We start from the raw sequence: 20,386 nt of genomic DNA on the forward strand, positions 1-20,386 counted from the left end.
ATTATTATTATATTTATTTATTGCTGATTGATTGATTTTCTTTATTTTTGATTTGTTTATTTATTTTTCATCTTATTTTGTGCAGAAAAATAAAAATTAAGATATTTGAGAACAGTGGAATGTTTTATCAGAGCTTTTATTGTAGAAAATCGGAACCAAAGCACTGAAAAAGTTTGTATATTTTTCTGTTTTTAATAAATGCGTTTTTTTTTTGTTTTTTTTTGGGAAAACCTGATGCGGCCCAGCCTTGCCCAGACCCTAGCTCCAGTGGCCCCCAGGTAAATTGAGTTTGAGACCCCTGCTTTAGTGAGACATGAACACACACTTCTCTCTTTTCTGTTAGATCTAAAGATAGAAAAACCAGGGTCGTCAAATGATTACAACTTCAACAATCAGATTAATTAATCATGATTAATGACTAATGTGTCTGTAACTGACATGGTGGGGTGATATATACTGTATTTGTATGGATGTAATAACAACACAAGTCAAGTCGAGATGAAGAGATGATGCACATGTCTGAACATCTACTGACCTAACACCAACACCTGACACATAATTAATTACACGTCTCTTTTACCCGTTTTTATATCTTTAGAAGGCACGGAAAAGAGAAAGATGTGTGCTCATGTCTCACATCAGGACTGTGGATGGGCAACATTCCATAAAAAGTCAGCAATTCCACCTTTGAACCCTCTTCCTCGCTGCATATGAAATCACATTACCAGGCAGTAAACGCACACAAACCCCGAGAGGGGCAGTGTGTGTGTGTGTGTGTGTGTGTGTGTGTGTGTGTGTGTGTTGGTTCTGAATGACTCACCGGGCTCTGCCCCCCCTCACTCATGCAGTACACTCTGGTCTGGTAGCAGTAGCCGGGCTTCAGGCCGTCACACGCATACTCCATAGATGGGCCCGAATACACCAGCTCCCACGACAACCCTACCAAGTGCAAACATTATCAATACAAAACATGGCTGTATGAGTGTGTGTTTGCGTGCGCGCGTGTGTGTAGTTGCTAGGGGTGTCACAAGATTCCCAACACGAGAAGAGTTAGCCCTTCTGTCAGTCATGAAGTCTTTTTGTCCTAGTAGAAATTATATTAGTACATTGCAATATTTCTCTTTTAATTGTACTTTTCTTAAAAGTAATGTTAAACCCGGTCTGGTCTCAATCATGAGTATCGTCTCGCTTCGTGAACTGAGTGTCTGGTGACACGCCTAGTTGGCGCTGATGATGAGTAAAGTGTTTGCCGCTTACCACTTAAACCCTCAGACAGCTCAACAACATACTTGGTCACTTGTGCTCCTCCGCTCTCTTTTGGGGGCTCTACATTTGAAGAGTGTCAATGGAGCCATGTTAGTGGTGAAAGAAGAGCCAATGAGCTTGAAGCATTTAAAAGAACGAGGAAGTATCTTCTCCATGAAAAGTCTACACACCCCAGCCCAGCCTGAAGCTGGTCGGCAGCACTTTCCCCTTAACCACGGGCCTGGAGGGATAGCTGGGTCTGTCTGGGTTGGTGATGAACTCCACCACCGGGCTGGGGTTACTCTTACCCTCTGAGTTGTAAGCCGCCACCTGGACAAAGGACACAAGGACAGGAAGTGAAGCTCTCTTGTAAATTGGGAGTGCAGTCATCTCCACTTTGCGCTTCCAATTTTGCACTGTCACTCTATCTCTTGCCACTCTATCAGAATGGCTTTCAGAAGACGCATGACACTGTGATGAGATGTAGTATTGTACACTGGTCACTAGGTGCTAGTGATGTCACTGTGATGTTGGCTGAGACACACAAGCACCAGACTTCATCATGGAACAATGGGATTTACTGACGCTTTGAATCATCTGGCACAATAATCCCTAACACAGGTAGTAGCCCCTAACGACACTTCCTGTCCATCCTCCACTCAGCTCTCCTCGCACTGGAACATGTTCACAGCAACACACATTTATGTCTTACTTTCTCTTATTATGTCTGCTGCTGTAATAGAATGCCAAGGTTGAGTGTAGGGGTGTTATTTCTTGTCTAAAGGGCTCTATTGTTAAGCATATTTAGAAGGTGGCAAATAGGTTTCTGTGTTTACCTAAAGATTCCATTTATAACAAAGGAATGCTACTTTGCAGTGGTTCACTTATCACAGTCAGGTTTGGAAGCAATCAAGCGCCTTAAACGAAGGATTACTGTAGACACAACGTGTGATGGAGGAAGTCAAAGACATCAAGAAGCTGGACAAATATTGAAGATATGAATCCACAAAAGCCACAAGTCATTCAGGGGCTATGCGCAGGGAAACACTTTCAGGTGCAAACAGCAAAGTATTTTATGGTTTCTGCCTCTCATCCACACGGAAAAGGCCTTCTGGGTGCCCTGAACAGGATTTCTGAGTGGGAAAATCTTAAAGTGTTCTTTCTTCTTCTATGGTCGGGTGGGTGTGTACATGGTTCCTCTGCATGTCTGTTTAGAGTGCCACTCGTAGGCGTGCCTTGTGTATTACATCCTTTTCACACAAGGTCTGTGCAACTATTTACTATGCCTATTTACTAAACAGTGTAGATGCTAACATTTTTCAACTGGCCCAAAAAAAACAAAAAAAAAAAAAAAAAAAAAAGATGGTTTCCACTTGTACAGGGCCTCAGTCTCTTTGCTACGTGCTTATGGAGTGCACTACTTGCTAGCTGTGTGTGCTGTGCTGCACGATAGAATACTTTCTTAGAGCCTGATGTGTATAACACATCTGACGGCCACTTCAGCCCATTTCCATCTTCTGACATGTTAGTGAAAAGTTAGTTTGATCCCCACAAAACATGCCAGCTGGTTAAAAGGACACAGCTTGTTCCACACACAATGTTGCTAAAAGTCAATCCAGGAAGTGGGTATGTAAATGAGCTGACATCTGCACAGACACAATGTCAACTTCACACTATTTATTATTTATAACTTTTGCGGTCAATATTCAAACAGTAACGAGTGTGAGTCATTGACTGTCATTTCTATTCAAGTGCATTTTATTTTCAGTGTTTTCTTTGTTTATTATGTTGTTTTTTTATTTTTATTTAAAAGCTGTTGACATTCCAATTCCAATCAATGTTTGGGGCTTCTGATGATGGGGCGTCAGCAAATTTGCTGAAAAAAAGCCTGATAACCTGGGTGAGCCTGCAGAGTGGGGATCATCCTCAAACCAAAGCTGAGACAAAGCCCTCCCCGGTAGCCAGTGCCGCCTGGTGCGTAGCAGGCGGATAACTGCAAATGAAAGCGTGAAGGAGTGCTTGATGGTGTAGGTTTCTAACGACTGCCATAAGGCGTACAAGACATTGCTCAGGAGACATGCAGAAATGTATCTATTCAGTGTAGTGGACGTGCTGCTGATAAGAAGAAAAAGAGGCCTTGCACGCCAAGGTGGTGAGCTGTGGTGTCTGCGTGTGTACACTTAGGCAGCGAGTGGATGAGTCATGAAGCTGCTGTGGACATCAGCATCGCTCCCGCCCAAGGCCTGTCGCATCCACACACACACACACACACAAAGCGGCAGACTAGACCTCGCAACGTCACAGGGTGGGTTGGTGGGGTTGCCTTACCCGGAACTTGTACTTGGTGCTCCTGTGGAGGTTCCTGACCGTGCAGGAGAGCTCATCGCCGTCATAGCTTGGCTGGAAGCCGTAACCCTGGCAGCGAGACACGGAGACAAACATCCCGCCTGAGTGAAAGCTCACAAGTTAGCGTGGAGGTCTGCAGGAGACAAACAGCTCGTGGCCAAAGGAGAATGTGCTCAGGAAGGCCGTGTGTGTGCGTGCGTGCTTGTGTGTGTACATGAAGGAAGCTGCTGGAGGCTGAAGCTGCAAATGTCATATGAATTAACAAATCATTTCACTTTCTCCTTTAGCTGCCAAAAATGGCTTGAACGGCAGACATTCTTCTTTTCTGTGATTTGATGGTGAAAGCGAGATGTGTTATTTCTTTTCCATCTTCATGTGTGTACATGTAGGTGCATATCCCAGGGGTGTCTGGGGGACACTTTAACATTACAACTTTTTCCACAACCAAATTTTAGAAAAAATAAAACTTGTATTTTTTTGTAACAATATTACAACTTGACAAAAAGAAGTCTTTCTCTTTGAGAGTTGATCTTCATGTTACCAAAATGACGTTAACTTTCCTCATATCATCATCAATGTTATTCCGGCCCAAATACTACCCCTCCATGTTACATGACCTTTTTCTCTTCATATTTTCACTGTATTATTGTTAAATTACAGCTATTTTTTCTTATTAAATTATACTTTTAGAATGTGCCACGGGCCTCAAATGGCCCCCAGGCCGCACTTTCAACACCGTTAGTCAAGAGCCTGTTTACAGCAAGTTTCAGATGAATCCACTAAGAAAATAAGTAAGAACTGCAGCCCTACATTACAGTTAGTAAATATATGACTGAAAAAAATCATGTTAGCTTGCTCTACCTCATGAGGAAGGATTCCATGTACACGCAAAAACATGTTTCATGTTGCACATCAGGTGCGTCAAGAAGCAGAGACACGATGCACAATACCACCTACTCAATGTACTGTACTCTATGTATATGCAGCTGTAGCCACAAGCCTAGATCACCAAGTCCCATCATCATGTGTTTATGAGTGAGGGCAAAGGTGTGGTGGTCCAAAGAATTTAATGTATGAGAAAGACTGGGAGTTCTTATGCATGAGCTTACTGAGCCTTCCTCCTCCATCTCCAATATGTAGTAGACGTCATCCTCCTTGGGCGAGCCGCTGGGCCTCTGCCACTTCAGACACAGCCAGGTCACCCCTGCCATCTCCAGCTCCGGAGGGAAGGGTGGCTGTGGCACGCTGCATGAGGTGAACAGGTCCACCACTTCACTGAACTCACTGGAGAAGGAAGACGGGAGAGACAGAAACATGCATGAATCACAAAGATGGCCAGACACTTCAACACACATCTACAAGCCGTGTAGAAGCGCAAGTGCCTACCTGACACCCAGGTCATTTTTGGCTGCAATGCGGAAGGAGTATCTTGAGGCTGGTGAAAGCTTGGTCAGTCTGTACTGCTTCTGAGGTCCGTAGTAGCACTGTTCAAATATGCCTGAGGCCTTGCCCTGCACACGACACAACAAGTCAGCAGCAGCCTGGGCTTGTAAAGAAAACAGCATGTGTGTCCAGCAGTGATGCTATTGGACCCACAGGATGTATTTCTTTAAAAGGTCCCCCATTATGCAAAATAGACCTTTCACAACGCTGTAATGTGTTAGGAGCACCAAGCGCGATAAAAAAGATTTATCATCTCCCTCACTTGCTTGCTCCGCCTTCGAGAGACTTTCCATCATGTCACTACCTCTGACCTTTAACTCACGAGACCTACGATGCACGATGAGACGAGATTTTGACATTGTTTGAATAAACATATTTCTTCTCAAAAAACCAAACAGTAGGATTTATTCATTCCCATGTTTTTGAAGCATGGAATGTACACAATAGCAGTTGTTGGAGACAAATGTAACCACAGCTCTTCACAGCATTAGAGCTGGCGGCTGTGTTACTAAAACAGTTTCAGTATAACACACTTCCAATACACTAACTGTAAAAACCAGCAAACATTCACTACCTCATCCCATTGAAGAATGTAGTTCTGGACCTTGGAACCATTGTCACAGGGGGCCTGCAGAAGAAAGAAGCAATCAGAATGATGACTGCTACACTTGCAGCCTCCCCCTTCTTTACGGCCAGCAACAATGGGATGCAAACAAGGTGCATCAAGCAAGCCGTGTGATCACAGGAGGTCTGCTTAGAAGTCATGGTTGTTTTGGCTAAGCCCCTCCCTCTGTGCTTGGCGTTATGGTGCTTGCGTGGTGGGTTTCACTGGTGACTGCATACCTTCCACTGCAGCACCAGTGTGTTCTTGGTCCCGCTGGCCTTCCTGGGAGGATTGGGAGGTTCCGGCTCACAGCTTAATGTGGTGAAGCTGACGGCCTCTGACGGGCTTCCCTGTAAACAGTTACACATGGCCTGGACCCTGAGGGGGAAGCCACCCACAGGGGTTACTAAGAGTTCCTTGAAAAGCAGCCACTCAACTTGCAGCGTTCCGCCTAACCTGACATGATAGTCTGTTGCTGGTCGAAGGTTTTCCAAAGTTGCACTTAGTTCCTCACCACTGCAATGGAAGAAAAGTGTGGAGTCAGCGTTGTTTCCAGTCGTCAACGTGTGTCACGTCTCCAAGTGAGGGCGCTCACCAGTACATGCTCTTGTATTTGCCATCCTTGCTGCTAAATGACACAGACACCTCGTAGCTGAAGGGACCCGGGGGGCTGCAGTCGTCCTCCGTGCTGTTTTCACTCTCCGGCCTGGTGGGCACACTCCAGCTCACTGCTGCTCCTCTGGCCTGGATGTCCGACACCTGCAACGCAACAGCATCTTCACTTCCTATGGGAGTGTGGGTATAACTTTCCACAATAGGCTTTTTTTAAAAAGCATAAATATCATGTCTGAGCATATCTACATGGGATGCTTTACAAAACGTAAAAGACCAAAGTAGACCCTGCATCCTTTCATTTTCCAGCATACGGCCCTTGGTAAAAAAAAAGCTTGGACAACCCCCAATTACTGTATTCAAACTCTCTGAATTGTTGGCTTTTTTTGTAAAAAAAAGAAGCAACGAGTAAGAAATCTAGGCGACTGTTCGCAACAGAAATGGGCTGTGATTCTGCCTCCCTTCTGAGGAGGTTTCTAAATAGTCCGCCATTATTCATGTGTGGGACATTAGGTCAAGATGCCTTTATAGCCCGTCCTTCCCCCAGTCCAGGGGGGGCCCACCTTGCTGCATTATACCCCACTGTTTCGAATCACAGCCCTTTAACCCAAGCAAATAAATAAATAAATAAATAACCCGTCTCCATTGAGGGCCAAGCTTCTTTCTATGGACATCAGCCTTCACACTTTACCCACACGCTTTGAAAAAGAGCTCACAGCTTTGTGCTCAACATTTTAGGAGGTGAAAGAGATTCTATTTCAGTGCTAATCCCCATTCACGAGTGCCTCTAACTGCCATTTTCTTTCTGTTGGTTCAGATACCCAGAAGTCTTTTATGTATCATTGAAAGGATTTCTTCTCGTAATGATGGAATACCATCTAATCAATATGAGAAGGATAGGGGTGCTCCGATCCATCAGCCACTGATCAGTATTGGCTGATTTCTGTGAAAAAGCATAATCACCTCCGCCCCCGTTGCAGCAACCAGGCTATATCGGCTGTCTAACGCCCACTTTCCCTTCACAAAGACAAGCATGTCGGCCGTGAGGGACTTCCTGTTGTTGTGATCTATGTTGTGCACCCTGCAACTCATGTCATACAAAAATATGTCGCCGGAGTGGTGCCTTAAAAAGCTTTAGTTTGGTATGACATTCAGGACGGGCACTTGGCCCAATATTTTGATAAGAGTAATGACTTTAGAGCATGAAACGCTGGTATTGGACGTATCAAAATTTCAGTATCAATCTGCACATCACTAGCATGCCCCCTGTAGCACGTTTGTGGCAGTTTGACTATTTTCCCAAACATAGCAGATGAAGAATTATGGCTCAATCAGTAGATAGAAAACTTGCTGCCATGTTTGTTCCAAGGAGCACGTGGGTGGATGTTAGACAGGAGTGGTAAGACATTGATGTCTATTATGATAAACCACGCTTTTCCATGACGTGTATGTCGAATAAATGGCACCTGACCCTTCAGCCTGCGGCAGCTTCAGATACATATGGGATTTATATCTGCATACGAGCCAGGCCTGAGTCGCATTTGTAATGATAACATCTGTACTGTTTACACTGACATGAAAAAAGCACATCCAGGTGACACATTCTGTATGAAGGCAGCTTTAGTGATGATTTCTATATTTCTAACGTAACCCTTTCAATACGCAAGCCTCATCCCTGAACATGTGGACGTCTGACGACACATCTGGGAGTGCAAATTCCCTCAAGCACGCTAGTCAGCAGGTCCGACTCCATTAGCCAGACGTCAGCGGGAATTCATCACAAATGTTAATAGGATGTTTAATGACGCAACGCATTTGCATCATTACCCATGTTCATGGCCGTACTGCTGATGGTCACATAAAAACATGCAAATCCAAACAATTGGGCTAAAAAGGTACAGAGGCCAATAATAAGAGCCCACTACTAACCGCTGGTTTACTGATGGTGCTCAGCAGCACCTGCAGGGCCTGGGCTGTTGCATCCAGCTCTATGGAGAAAAAGGAAGATATAAAAAGATGTGTGTATAAATACATTATTTAAAAAAACATCACATGATTCAGCTGCCAGTTTTAAACACAAATTGATTTCAATGGTCTTTTCCAATTCAATAGAAATGTGGAATGTTTTTCCTGGTGGCTAAAAATAAGAAACTGTCAAAAACAGACTTAAGCCTTCAGGCGCCAGAGTTGCTTCCAGTTTTGATATTACTATTTGAAAAGGCTGGAACTTGGAAATGGTTAGGGATAAAGGCATAGTGTACATGAGAGTATGGCCCAAAGCTTGTCATGGCATATGATGAAGGCACCAGGCTGTCTGCACCACGCCCAACAGGCTCATCAACATGTCTGATGCACCAGTCATCATCTTCCTCATCGCTCCATCAAGCCCAGCTATCACCGTAATCATTTCAACACCACGCTGCCTCCTGTCATTCTAGGAGTGTATTTTCTATAATAACAACTAGCCGGGGTTAGCATCCAACATTAGCCTCGCTTTCACCCACTGACCTCCAGCCTCTCCGTTTCGACCCCGGCCCGTCTGCCTGTCTGCCGTGTGGCTGGGTTGACCCTGCTCCGCCTCAGGCCCTTTTGCTCCCACGCCGTTGTGGACGTCCTGCGGTGAGGGGCTGCCACGGGTCTTTAGCGGCGAGGGGGGAGGGCTGTCCTTCACCTGCCCTCCTCCTCCTCCTTGCCGTTCCTTCAGCTTCTTCTGCAGACGCTCGTAGGTTTTGGTGGTTCTGTCGTCCCTGTGGACAAACGCCGGGCGTCCGTGTTGGGAGTGGGAATCTGCAGAGACTGATGCGGTGGAAACAGGAGCACGGCGGTGAGTTTTTGGAGGACAAGCAGAGGCTGAGATTGCTGGCTCACCCTGCTCTGAGTAGATGTGGGCGGGGTGATACTGGGAGATGTACTGAGAGCTCATGTCGCCGCTGCCCGCCATGCCCGTGTACAAGTGCGGAGGCGGGGGCATCATGGCCGGGTGGGGGATGAAGGCAGGCAGGTGGGCGTGGGGCGGTGGTGGAGGATGGTGGAGAGGAGAGTGACCGCCTGGGTGGAACTCCGGTTGCTGTGGTAGAACCAGAACCCGCCGCACGCCGTTCTCTTCTATGATCTGAGAGGGCAGATATAGTAGATGAGCTGGCTAACCAAGGTACCAACATCTACTGCTTGAATGGGGCACATTTATTCTGACAAGACAAGAACCATACGTTTTTAGAAAGTAAACCATGACTTGGACATCAAATGCATTTGTGAGGTGTGAGGGGGTGTACAAAGAGCAATCAATGAAAATTAAAAATTCAAATTGTGCCGTGGGCCACACTTCAGACGCCCCTATTGTAGACCATAAACTGTGTCCATATTTAGCTAGTGCCAAGACTGTCCATCAGTCCAAGAGGAACCAGGACACATACCTGTGAAATGTATCCAGGAGGCACGTAGATTGGAGGCACTGAACCATTTGGAGACATCATGGGAACCTGAGCAGGACCTGTAAAAAGCAGGAAAAAGCCAGATCAAACACTTCCCTTGGGGACAAATGCTGCTTTCATACTAAATGTCCACATGCTGTCCTACACATTCCCTGGTTAGGCTGTAGTAGTTTACACACAGTATCATCAGCAGGCATCACCCATAGATTCATTCATTGCTCCATTTTCACAACATGTTGAACTTCATAGAAGCTCAGGCGATAAAGAAAGGTAGAGAATGAGCCAAGAGCAGGAAGGAGGCAATAAACTGGAAAAAAGAAGAGACACAGACAGTGTGGGCGAGGGCACTGTGGACTAGCAGACATCGCTCTGGGCGAGTATGAGTTATTAACGCGTGGAAGAGCCAAGATGTCCCAAGAATTCCCCCGATATTGCTGCCGGGAGGTGATGGGAAGTTAACCCATTCTTGTGAGAATGCACCGCCCACATTGTTAGCATGTCGATTGCGGTGCCTTCACCTTGCATTCAAGGCTAGCTCAAAGAAATTAGGAGTGGTGCAAATTTTGACCATTTCCACATTTTCTTTACACACTAGGACGCAGCTCTGCACAGAATACACACACGTTTACTCCTTATTTGGCACGTCACTAGCATACACAATAGCGTGGCACCGCGGGAACAACATGCCTGAACTTAAATGAGGCTCAAGTTTGGGTCCAGAGGAAGAACCAAATTTCCAATGAAGCTCTTGAGCTGAAACTGTGTTCTAAAGCCTGCATGGTGGCTTCTGAGCGGTCGCTACGTTTTCCACTCCGACACAGTCTTCATCTTTTTACACAATCCCAACCTTCACAGACCAAGTCGCTTGTTAGCATCTTTTCTCCTGAGTGTACAATGGCAACTAAAGAGAGACAGTGAGAGTAAAGTAATCAATGTGTTACATCAGTCACAAATAAAGTACTAAAAGATGACCAATCACAGGCCTGGCATGCACATCAAGCTACGACTGCCACACTCCACACAGAAGCATATTCCAGGCTTAGCTGTTTACCTTTTTTAAAAAAGTCAAACCATGCTTCTTTTTTTTTTTTTAAGTCAAACCGTGCAAATGTTTTTTAAATCATATTTTCTACCCATTGTCATTTTGTAAATGGACAACTGCATGTGCAAAGGGCATGTAGCAACTGTTGCCAAGTGCTTGTTGCTGAGAGTAAAGGATTTATAGCACTTATCCTCGGCTTCTGTCTAGTTCTCTATCACATCTCCACATTTGGTGGTCTGCCACCCATCGTTACTGCGGGTGCATACTCCATTTATACAGGAAGCTGTTGTAGACTGAGTCAATCCTCTACATGTTCATCCCTTTTGAAAGAATCTTTCACATAGGTACAGCCTTTTCGCTGAATGATGCTAGATTCATGGATGCAGATTTATAAGATGCAGAACTCTGTGAGGGCGTCGCTTGATGCTAACGAGGCAGCTAACGTCCGTGCTAGCTATGCTGCAACGGTTAAATTGGGTAACACAGCCCATGGCTGTGGTTTCAGCATATGAAAGCCCTGTTGCGACTGCAGGACTGCATCATTAAATTTTTACCCCAAATTCATTTTTTAACAATTGTGTTTTTGACATTTTGAGTCACCAGCGACTCGTGCAATTCCAATGGCAGTTTTTTTTATGACATCTTTATTTGTTTGACACAAAATGTGGCAAACACGGCTGTTATTGTCAAGGCCAGAAGTGTGCCATGGGTGCAAGATTAAGGGTGGCTCTCATTTTTTACTCAGAACCTGCATGACGTGAGCAGGCATGGTAAGACACTGGCTTACCCCACTAGCTTCCTTTCAGATTCTGCCAGCTGTTCAAATGACGGACAGTTTGAATATGTTTAATTCCAGGGAGGGGGAGTTAGTGTTTGTTATGCGATTACGCCACGTCATGTCACTTGCCCCCAGAGTCTGACTTTTAACAGTACATTTTGGCATTGTTGGCCAATTCCGTGATTCTGTGAAGGGGGAAATCATAGGGTCCTAACACATGATACACGTCGGTGCCGAACCGACAGAGAAGGTATGGCGGAATAAATGAGTGCTTTTCAAATCGTGACTATTTCATACCATGGTATACCTTGAAACTGTTAACCCATGACTGGTCCCGGCCCAGCACTTGGGATGGGTTTTTTAACATAATGACAATGGCAAATATGATGCACACATCCATGTAGCCTCTCTACTCAGATATTCTTTCATTCATTAGTTTCTTCTTTGAAATACTTGTCACAGAGAAAAAATAAAAAGGCAAAGACATTTTTTTCCCACCCAATTCCTGGCAAATGCGACCACTTAGCTAAAGTGCTGAGAGATAAAGTTTACTGCGTGGCTGTGGCCACGAGTGCAGGGGCTGAGCTCAGCTCAGAAGCGAGCCAGCTCAGCAGAACCTCCGAGCCAAGTTGCATATAAGGACGTAAACACCAGGGACCCAAATCCACGTGTCACGCAAGAGGGCAAAAAGACCCAGCACACCGTGACCCCCCGGTGGCCCGCTTGAAGTGGTGCTCGTGCTTTTTCCAGCGCTGGCCTAGGCAGAGAGTTCCAGTTGTAAATAGACAGCCATACTGGTCGCACAAGCCTAGAGACTGGCCTTTGAAACAATGAGCAACATCTTAAGTTGGCCTCAAAGAACACAATCCTCAATGTTAGACACTCATGTGGCTTCTTGCTGAAAGAATGCTTCAGTCATCTAATATTAGCTTTAGGCTGGCAAACAAGAGAAGCGTGTAGCGCTCTGGCACATGGTGACACGGGTCCAGAGTTCACAGCACAGATGTGTGTACAAGCTTTAAAAAGCTTACACACGTCTGCAACTTCCCCATCTAACTATGTACTAGTGCACATGTCAACTCACTACACTCATCTAAAGCTGGCTGCTACAAAACTCATCTTCATTTCTTTACAAAGCCAAACCGCAGTTTCCCCTCCCTTTATCTACACAATTTCAGTTTTTGTAGAATATTGGAAGTAACAGACTAGACCGTTTGTGCTGTTCTGTGTCATTCCACAGCCTATGCTGTGGTTTCCTTTTCCCCGTTTCTAGAGACAAATATTATTATTTTTTTCTCCTCGAATATTTGAGAATGCCTGGAAAAAGGGTGGAGTGGCATCTGCAGGTCGAGGATGAGAACCTGGCCCAAAAGGAGGAGTACCTCGGGGTCTGGTTCACAAGCGAGGTAAGGATGGACTGTAATATGGACGGGTATATTGGTGCAGCATCTGCTGTGATGCAAAATCTGCATCGGTCCGTTGTGGCCCAGAAGGAGTTGAGCCGAAGGGCAAGCTCTCAATTTAGCAGCCGATTTGCGTTCCTACCCTCACCCATAGTCATGAGCTTGGGGTAGTGACCCAACGGACAAGATGGCAGGTACAAGCAGACAAAATGAGTTTTCTCTGTAGGGTCCCTTTGCGATAAGGTGAGAAGCATGCCTGCTGGACGCAAAACCCAGGACACCACCTCTCACCTGGTGCGGCCAAAAGGCATAGAAAAATATGACTTTCCAAATTAGCCATGTTTGTGTGTCCATCACTGTATAATTTGTACATTGAATGCCATGTTTGAGAGAGACAATGAGGAATCCCCAGCATCCCCAGCCTGGGGTGATCATTAATTAATGTGGATAATCAATATACTGCCATGGGTGTGCGCATCTGTTTTCCTCCAAATAGGCATGAAGAAAGTGCATTGGTTTCAGCACACTGGTGCATTTGTTCCATAGAACATGAATGAGTGAGCCTTTTTCTCATCCATACATGTATTTGTCTTGGTGAGGGAAGGAGGGGCCGACACCCGTACCATACAGTAATCCCTTGTTCATTGTGGATAATTAATTGGCTCCACGATAAGTGAATGCGTTTTATCATTGTTAGAGCCCTCTAGGTATGAAATAACACCCCTATATCCCAATATCGTAGACATAAAGAGAAATAAAAAGACCCAAGCTGATGTGGCTGTGCTGTAAATATATTCTGGTGCTACAGGACAGAAAGTGAGGTCAAGGGTTCCGGGTTGAGTTTTATCTTACACTGGATACACGTGGATTGTGGCTGCAACACCTGTTGTACAGATGGAATAAAAGCCTGTTGTTCCACTTATCAAGTCTGGTGCTTGTGTGTGTCACACACCATCACAGTAATATGACCGAGTGACCAGTGTACAATAGTACATATCATCAAAATATCTTTGAATGAATGCTTTGTTTGGATTTGACTTCATTTAGCCACTTTTATGCATGAAAACGCTTCACTTGGGGAAAACATATCAATTGTTGAATTAGACATATTTTTGACCAATAGGCCGTGTTCAAGCACAAACTAACATGATCCATGATTGATTCATTGTTGAAAAAACGTGTGAAAAACAGTGTGCTGTGGTGGGGGATTACTGTAGTTTTATTTACATTCCTGTCTTTCCATATAAAATATTAATACTCTTATCTGACAGAGTGAGGCTTACTTGGCACTGAACAGGAAGTGCACATCTTAATGCTATGTAGTGTTATGTCATGCTGCTTAGCGATAATGAAGACACTAACAACACGCCATCGTAAGCAGACTCATTTTTCACAGAAAACAACCCCTGATGTCGGCCATGTTCTGGCTCTCCATGTGGACGTTTGAGTAATAAGAAGACGGTGGACCAGGATTTGAGCGGTTAGATGCTATAATGCTGGTTGTCAGCTGGCCTGCAGGCACAGTGTAGCGTGTGTCTTCCACTCTGTAGGCAGTAGTTGCACTTTCCTGGCAAAAAAGTGCAGTTTGACAAGAGAGACGGCCTTATGGTAGTCAACCTGAGGGGTTAAAAGAGCTCGGAAGCCCCTGGCAGAGTGTAAGCCTGCTGACTCCAAATGACTCAGCTCCAAAGAACACACAGGGGGAGGTAGTGAGCAGCAAAATCTCCAACAAGGGAACCTGGGCGAGTGCAGCCTGAATGAAAGCAGTCACACTGACTCAGTCCCTCATTGATTTCACACTACAATACCACCCCTGGGAATGTGTAGTGCACTCTCTTTTCATTTGATTTATTTTTTGCCTAATAAATGACTCTGCCACATTCTGCACCTGCCCGATGACTATTTATAATGGCGGTAAGAAGCTGCACAATGACATTAGCATCCTTTATGACTTGGCTGTGTTTTCAGGAGGACAGGCTTCCTTTAAAAAGGTGACGGCAACAGGTGGGAGGGACTCCTTTGCATCAGTCTGACGCACAAGTTCTGACAGAGATCAGATAGAAAGGACCACATCCCCCTCCTCCCCTCCCCCTAAATCAACTGGAACATTGGCTGTGCTGACGTGGCCGTCAAGTGCCAGGCTTCCGAGGGGAAAAACACCGGTACTCCTCCACTATGCTGCCGACAGAGGACAGCGGCCACCAAGTGACCGCTGCAAGACCACAGTCCCCTATGCGTTCGATAATGAATCAATAGAGCCTTGATACAAGTCAAATATTCAGTCCAAATTTGTCCACACATGTTCAGGTGAAAATGTCAAAACATCCTATTGTTTCAGCCTCTCATCTACACAGGAGGCCTTCTGAGGGCCCTGAAACGCCTCCAGAGTGGGGAGGGAAACAGAAAGGCTGAGTGATTTCACACCAGATTCTCAAAGGCAACACAATGAAGACTTGATTATTAAATCTAATTAATTAATTGTCTTGGTGCACTCAAAAAAAATGTAAAATGTAAAAACAATCTTACAAAGAGGAGATGGAAGGCAAACACATGAATTAGACGAGCTTAAGAATCGCAAAGCGATTAAATCCCAGACCGTCCATAAAATCAAACACCTCCTGCTTGACTTTGAAGCAAGTCAGACATGTGAAGCCGAGGCAGGGTATGTCCTCCATCACTTATGAGGCCATGAAATATGGGTGGAGCCTATCCAATCTATAGTATCATTATAGCCAATCAAAAATCTCCCATATCGCTTGAGATTTCCCGATCCATGAGTCAACGTCGGTGCTTTCACTGTCAGAAAATGTCACAAGAAGATCAGCAAATGTGACCTAAAAACAGCAAACTGCTCCTCTTATATAGACAATCTCTGACGAGGGTTTTGGCAGTAGATCCTTAAAAACAGCAAAGAGCTCCTATTACATAAACAATCTTTGACTAGGGTTTCTGCAGTGCTTTAAGCACTTTTGTTGCAGCAGATATTAAAAACAACAAAGCACTTTGTTATATAGAGTATCTTTGACAATAGTTGGTGTTAGTTTCTGTGTTCATGTATACAACCCTATTACTGTACTCTGAAATCCACTTAGGTGTTCTATATATCTGAAATGTGTGAAGCCAGTGCAGCCCCAGGCATGAATGACGTGAAGAGACAAGCGGTAACCTTCATGCTGCTGCTCTCAGCCAGACAAGGGGCAAAATGAGGAGCGCCATGGCCGCTGGGGCCGTGCTTTTGCTTTGTCTTTCCTCTTAAATAATAAAAGACCCGGCTTCACACGGGACACTGAGGCTCCGCTCTAAATACACCATCACCTGAAGCAAGCAGCTCACCCCCACTCATTTGCTATGTTTACAAGACAACACATGCACCAACACAGAGCAGGCACTGAAAAGGTGGATAGAGACGGCAGTGGGAGAGTGAGTCACAAGCTCAGCCATCCTAGGAGCCACTTAAAGTGGAATCTGTGAATGAACGCTGAGTGTGTCGCCTTGGAGCTGGGTGAGGAGGGGAGGTAGCAGCATAAAAATAACGTACTAATGCAGCTAATGTGATGTTTGCGGGCCAATTACGTTAGCTGTATGTGACGAGTTGCGCTCCGGAGAAGACGCTACTATGGTGGGCAAACATGCAAGCGTGTCACATCTTAAATGGCCGTGGTCCTGACTGCCCACAGCATTTTTATGTGCGATGCACTCACAATCCAAATGTTCCCCACACGAGAATTACATGCTTGCATTCTGCTATTTAGAGTATTTACAGTAGACCCCTGGTGTCCATTTGCAGCCTTCAGCTTTTTTTGCTTGTGGTCATTCTAGAAATATAGTTACAGCAATCCGTCTTTTATGGCAGAATTTCTACTAAGTAGGATTCCTTATAAATAAATGGAGCTTACTCCTATTTAGAGCATGGAAAGGCTGTTTACCACATGTAGGATGATCATGCAAAAAACATATTTTTGACCTGGAATTACGATGAAATGAATTTACCAGTTAATTATGTTTGATATTTGACAGGTAAAAAGGTTTATGTTTTTGAAGTGTGCAGAAGTAGGGGGTGCATGGCGTCAGGTCAAACGAGGTACGTTGTATGTATGTATGGCCGTTCCTCTTAGAAATAAATAGACTGGGACAGCCACTAGTAGACAGAGCGCCTGAACAGGACTGTCTGTCTGATTTGGTCTGCCAGGGAATCAGAAGACGTAGCAAGAGAATCAAGATTTCTCTTGGATGATAATAACTGGAAATTAACCTGCTCATTTTGCTGGCCTCTAAATATTGCCATGCACATGCGTATCTGTTTTCCTGGTCTCTTGCCTCTTTAGCAAGCAGGAAGAGAGTTCATTCTGAGCATTGGTCTCAACACCTTGGCATGTTTGTTCCATAGAACAGTCTTATCTGTGGGTGGCGACTGGGCCAGGAGCATACATACAGCATGTCGCCTCGTGGGGAGCAATGCAAGGTAACGTAGTACAAGTTAAATTATCAGACTATAATAAATTGTATAGATTACAGTAATGTTGACATCTTTTCCGTTTTCATAGACCTGATCTTGTGTATTTGTGAACACCCCTAATATCTACACATTTTTAGATTGCATGTTTTTGCTCACTTTTTGTCTCCCACAGCACACACAGTACTTCCATGCGTCATGGCCAATTATGCAAATTAAACAATAACACCGTCTTCTCACCACCAGAGACAGCAGTCCTGTGGGAATCACTGATTTGATATTTTATACTGCAACTGTGTGGGATAAATCTTCTTCTAGTCTATATTCTGTTCCTGTGCATTTGTAATACTTGGGAGGGTTGAGGATCTTAACAGAATCAGAGTTTGGAGTAACTGCAGCAAGAGCAGCACACATTGACTCGACTGGATGGGAGTTAATTGACAAGCGGCTACATCTCATAAATATGCAAATCACCACCCTGCACAATGGTGCCAGATATGCCAAGGCCTGGGTGAAGCTTGCTTTGCCAGTTTGGGCTTGGCTGTGCTTCCGTAGCTCAAAATGGATGACAACAAATACACCTGCCACCGGAGTGGAAGGGAGATTCAGATTTACGGAGTACACTCTATCTGGATGGCTGCTCCCATTCAGCCACAAGGGGTCAGCTCGGGGCCCCTCTGACAGAAAACAGACATCTGCAATGCTATCATGGGGAATATGAGGTGTCTCACAGCTTTGGCAACAGATCACACACACAAGGGTTGGTTGACCAAGCAGCTAGCAGAGTGGGAAGGATGAATCAGATATAATCGACACGCACATTATTCAGATACTCTGTGAGCATGTCACGCCAGCATGATCCCAGCATGCATGAACCAAAACACGCCTTTAGCATGTCCAAAATTAGCATGCCATTGAAAGCAGCGTGTGAAAGAAGATGGGTATCTGGTTGCAATGTTCCAATGCAGTACACTGAAAGTCTGCAATGCTGGAATTGAGATGGTTTAAAGGTGCATTTCCTAAATCCTACTGGGAACACAACATGTACGTATGTGTGTAGAGCTTTAATGCTAATCAGACAAGATTGGGTCTATGAAAATGAGACAAGAAAGTTCAATTGAAACATTGTTTTGAATCTATGAAAATCTTATGTGGTGTGTGAATGCTAGTGGCCCCGCCTACACCCATGCAGACAAAGACAAAGCAAGGAGCCGAGGTGCTGACCAGTGCTCAGCGTGAACCTTCTTCATGCCTGTTTGGAAGCATATGCACATGGCTATGATGCAAATGATCCAGTTCATTTTCATTGATTGTGTCATTCATTTATTTATCCATCATCCTCCTCCTCCTCCTCGTAGGCCTAGCGCCCACAAGACTGTTTTTTTCTTAACAAGAATTCTTGTCACAATTTAATCTTGGTAGATCTTGTGACACCACGTCACACACAACAACGCAACATGAAGGAGTACACAAACCTTAGCAACATCAGCATTGCTATGTGATGCTGAAGTGCTAACATGACAGTTTAACATCATAAGCATAATTGCTGGAGAAAAACTACATCTAACTCACACTTTCCACTTCTGTAGCTGATGTGATGGTTAATTGGGAGAGCTACAGGCTGCATCCCAAAATGTGTGGTGAAGCCTAGACCCCCCCCCCCCTCCCCCACAGTGATGATGTCATCCCTTCATGATGTCATAAGACACATTGAAAAGCAAGTGTTGGAGCACCTCTTCACCTGCGATGTATCGTGGCGCTCGGCAAAAGAAATGCCGTCACATGTGAAAACACTGGATACATTGTATCGATAGATAAGTCAGATCAAGTCTGGTGCTTGTGTGTCTCACCCACGTAGTGACCAGTGTACAATAGTACATACATATTGTACACAATATCTTATCACAGATGTCACACACATCATAAACCTGGCTTTGTAGATGTTATATGACAGCTAACATCAAGCCCCTCCTGATTCCTGAAGTCAATTTATCACAGCTGGCAAAATAACCACATTTGTTTTGATTAATCATGCAGTTAATCTATGTATTGATGATTGTGACAGGCCTAGCTGTGAGGCATTTTGGTGGGCTTAGTTATTTTACCGTATGTAAACGATCCCAGTCAGGAGGGGGAGACTAAGTGAACGGCAAGCGATGGGATGCTTTCCTGCCATCCTAACGTTCCCCAAGAGCCCTTTTTAAAACATCACATTGTCTTTCCATAAAGCAGAGTGTCAAACGCTACTATGCAGCTACTTCCCACGTGCGTCAGCTAAAAATAAGGCACCTCCTAATAAATACACGTGAAAGTGAGTAATGTGGTGTGGTGTGGCGTACACGTGGACTGTCCCCGACACTGACATAGTCTATTGTTGGCCATCTGTGTAGATTCTCAGGCAACTGGACTCTTCTTGTTTGGTGAAAATTTTGATTAAAAAGGCTTGTTGGGGTCTAACATTTGAAGTCTCCCTGTTTATGTCCCTGGAGGGCTTGTCCTCTGGGGGTGCTTGTTTTTGTTGATGCCGATGACTGGTGAATAATCTAATGGGCTTCAAACTGTCAAGGTATAAAAATTAGCTCTGGTCTGTAAAAAAAAACAAAAAAAACAAAACAAAACAAAAAAAAAAATGTTCAGAATGGTTTCCAGTAGAATGAGACAATCTTGATCTCAATCTTGAAATGTGTGGACAATGGGGTTACATTCCCACTGCTGGTCAATTCCCTTTCTGTGTCCGATTTTCCATGTTAGTGTGAACAGTACAATTCCTATTTTTTCCAAATGCGACATATGTCGCTATAAACCCAGCATGTATCCGATCTACTGCGGTCTGAACGGTCATATACTGTAACTTACGCCATGGAAATTGTACTTCACAAAGCTTGGATAAAAGGTACTCACCGATGCTGAAAATGATTTTGTAGGAATGCGCCAATCAGGATTTTATGTTGCCAATTCCAAGCATGAATGAGTGAAGTTGGCCAATACTAGTCACATGGATTGATGATACATTTTTCAATGTATTTAAG

The 20,386-nt window shown here is 44.7% G+C and overlaps 1 protein-coding gene across 3 annotated transcripts in view; it reads right to left on the reverse strand.

Moving 5' to 3' along the window:
• Positions 1-20,386, reverse strand: part of fndc3a (fibronectin type III domain containing 3A) — a 53,908-nt gene that overhangs the window by 10,153 nt on the left and 23,369 nt on the right. For all 3 annotated transcript variants that reach the window (XM_058079094.2, XM_058079097.2, XM_058079092.2), the window contains 14 exons: positions 9,664-9,740; positions 9,119-9,362; positions 8,759-9,046; positions 8,180-8,238; positions 6,234-6,397; positions 6,095-6,154; positions 5,878-6,016; positions 5,609-5,662; positions 4,978-5,102; positions 4,701-4,875; positions 3,574-3,660; positions 1,437-1,575; positions 1,258-1,326; positions 821-939 (listed from right to left, as the gene is read on the reverse strand). In XM_058079094.2, coding sequence (XP_057935077.2) covers positions 821-939; positions 1,258-1,326; positions 1,437-1,575; positions 3,574-3,660; positions 4,701-4,875; positions 4,978-5,102; positions 5,609-5,662; positions 5,878-6,016; positions 6,095-6,154; positions 6,234-6,397; positions 8,180-8,238; positions 8,759-9,046; positions 9,119-9,362; positions 9,664-9,740 — 1,799 coding nt within the window. The remainder of the gene's footprint in view (positions 1-820; positions 940-1,257; positions 1,327-1,436; positions 1,576-3,573; positions 3,661-4,700; positions 4,876-4,977; positions 5,103-5,608; positions 5,663-5,877; positions 6,017-6,094; positions 6,155-6,233; positions 6,398-8,179; positions 8,239-8,758; positions 9,047-9,118; positions 9,363-9,663; positions 9,741-20,386) is intronic.

This window comes from Doryrhamphus excisus, linkage group LG8, assembly GCF_037039965.1.
Source record: "Doryrhamphus excisus strain RoL-2023G ecotype Guam linkage group LG8, RoL_Dexc_Guam_v1.1, whole genome shotgun sequence".
Lineage (NCBI taxonomy): Eukaryota > Metazoa > Chordata > Actinopteri > Syngnathiformes > Syngnathidae > Doryrhamphus > Doryrhamphus excisus.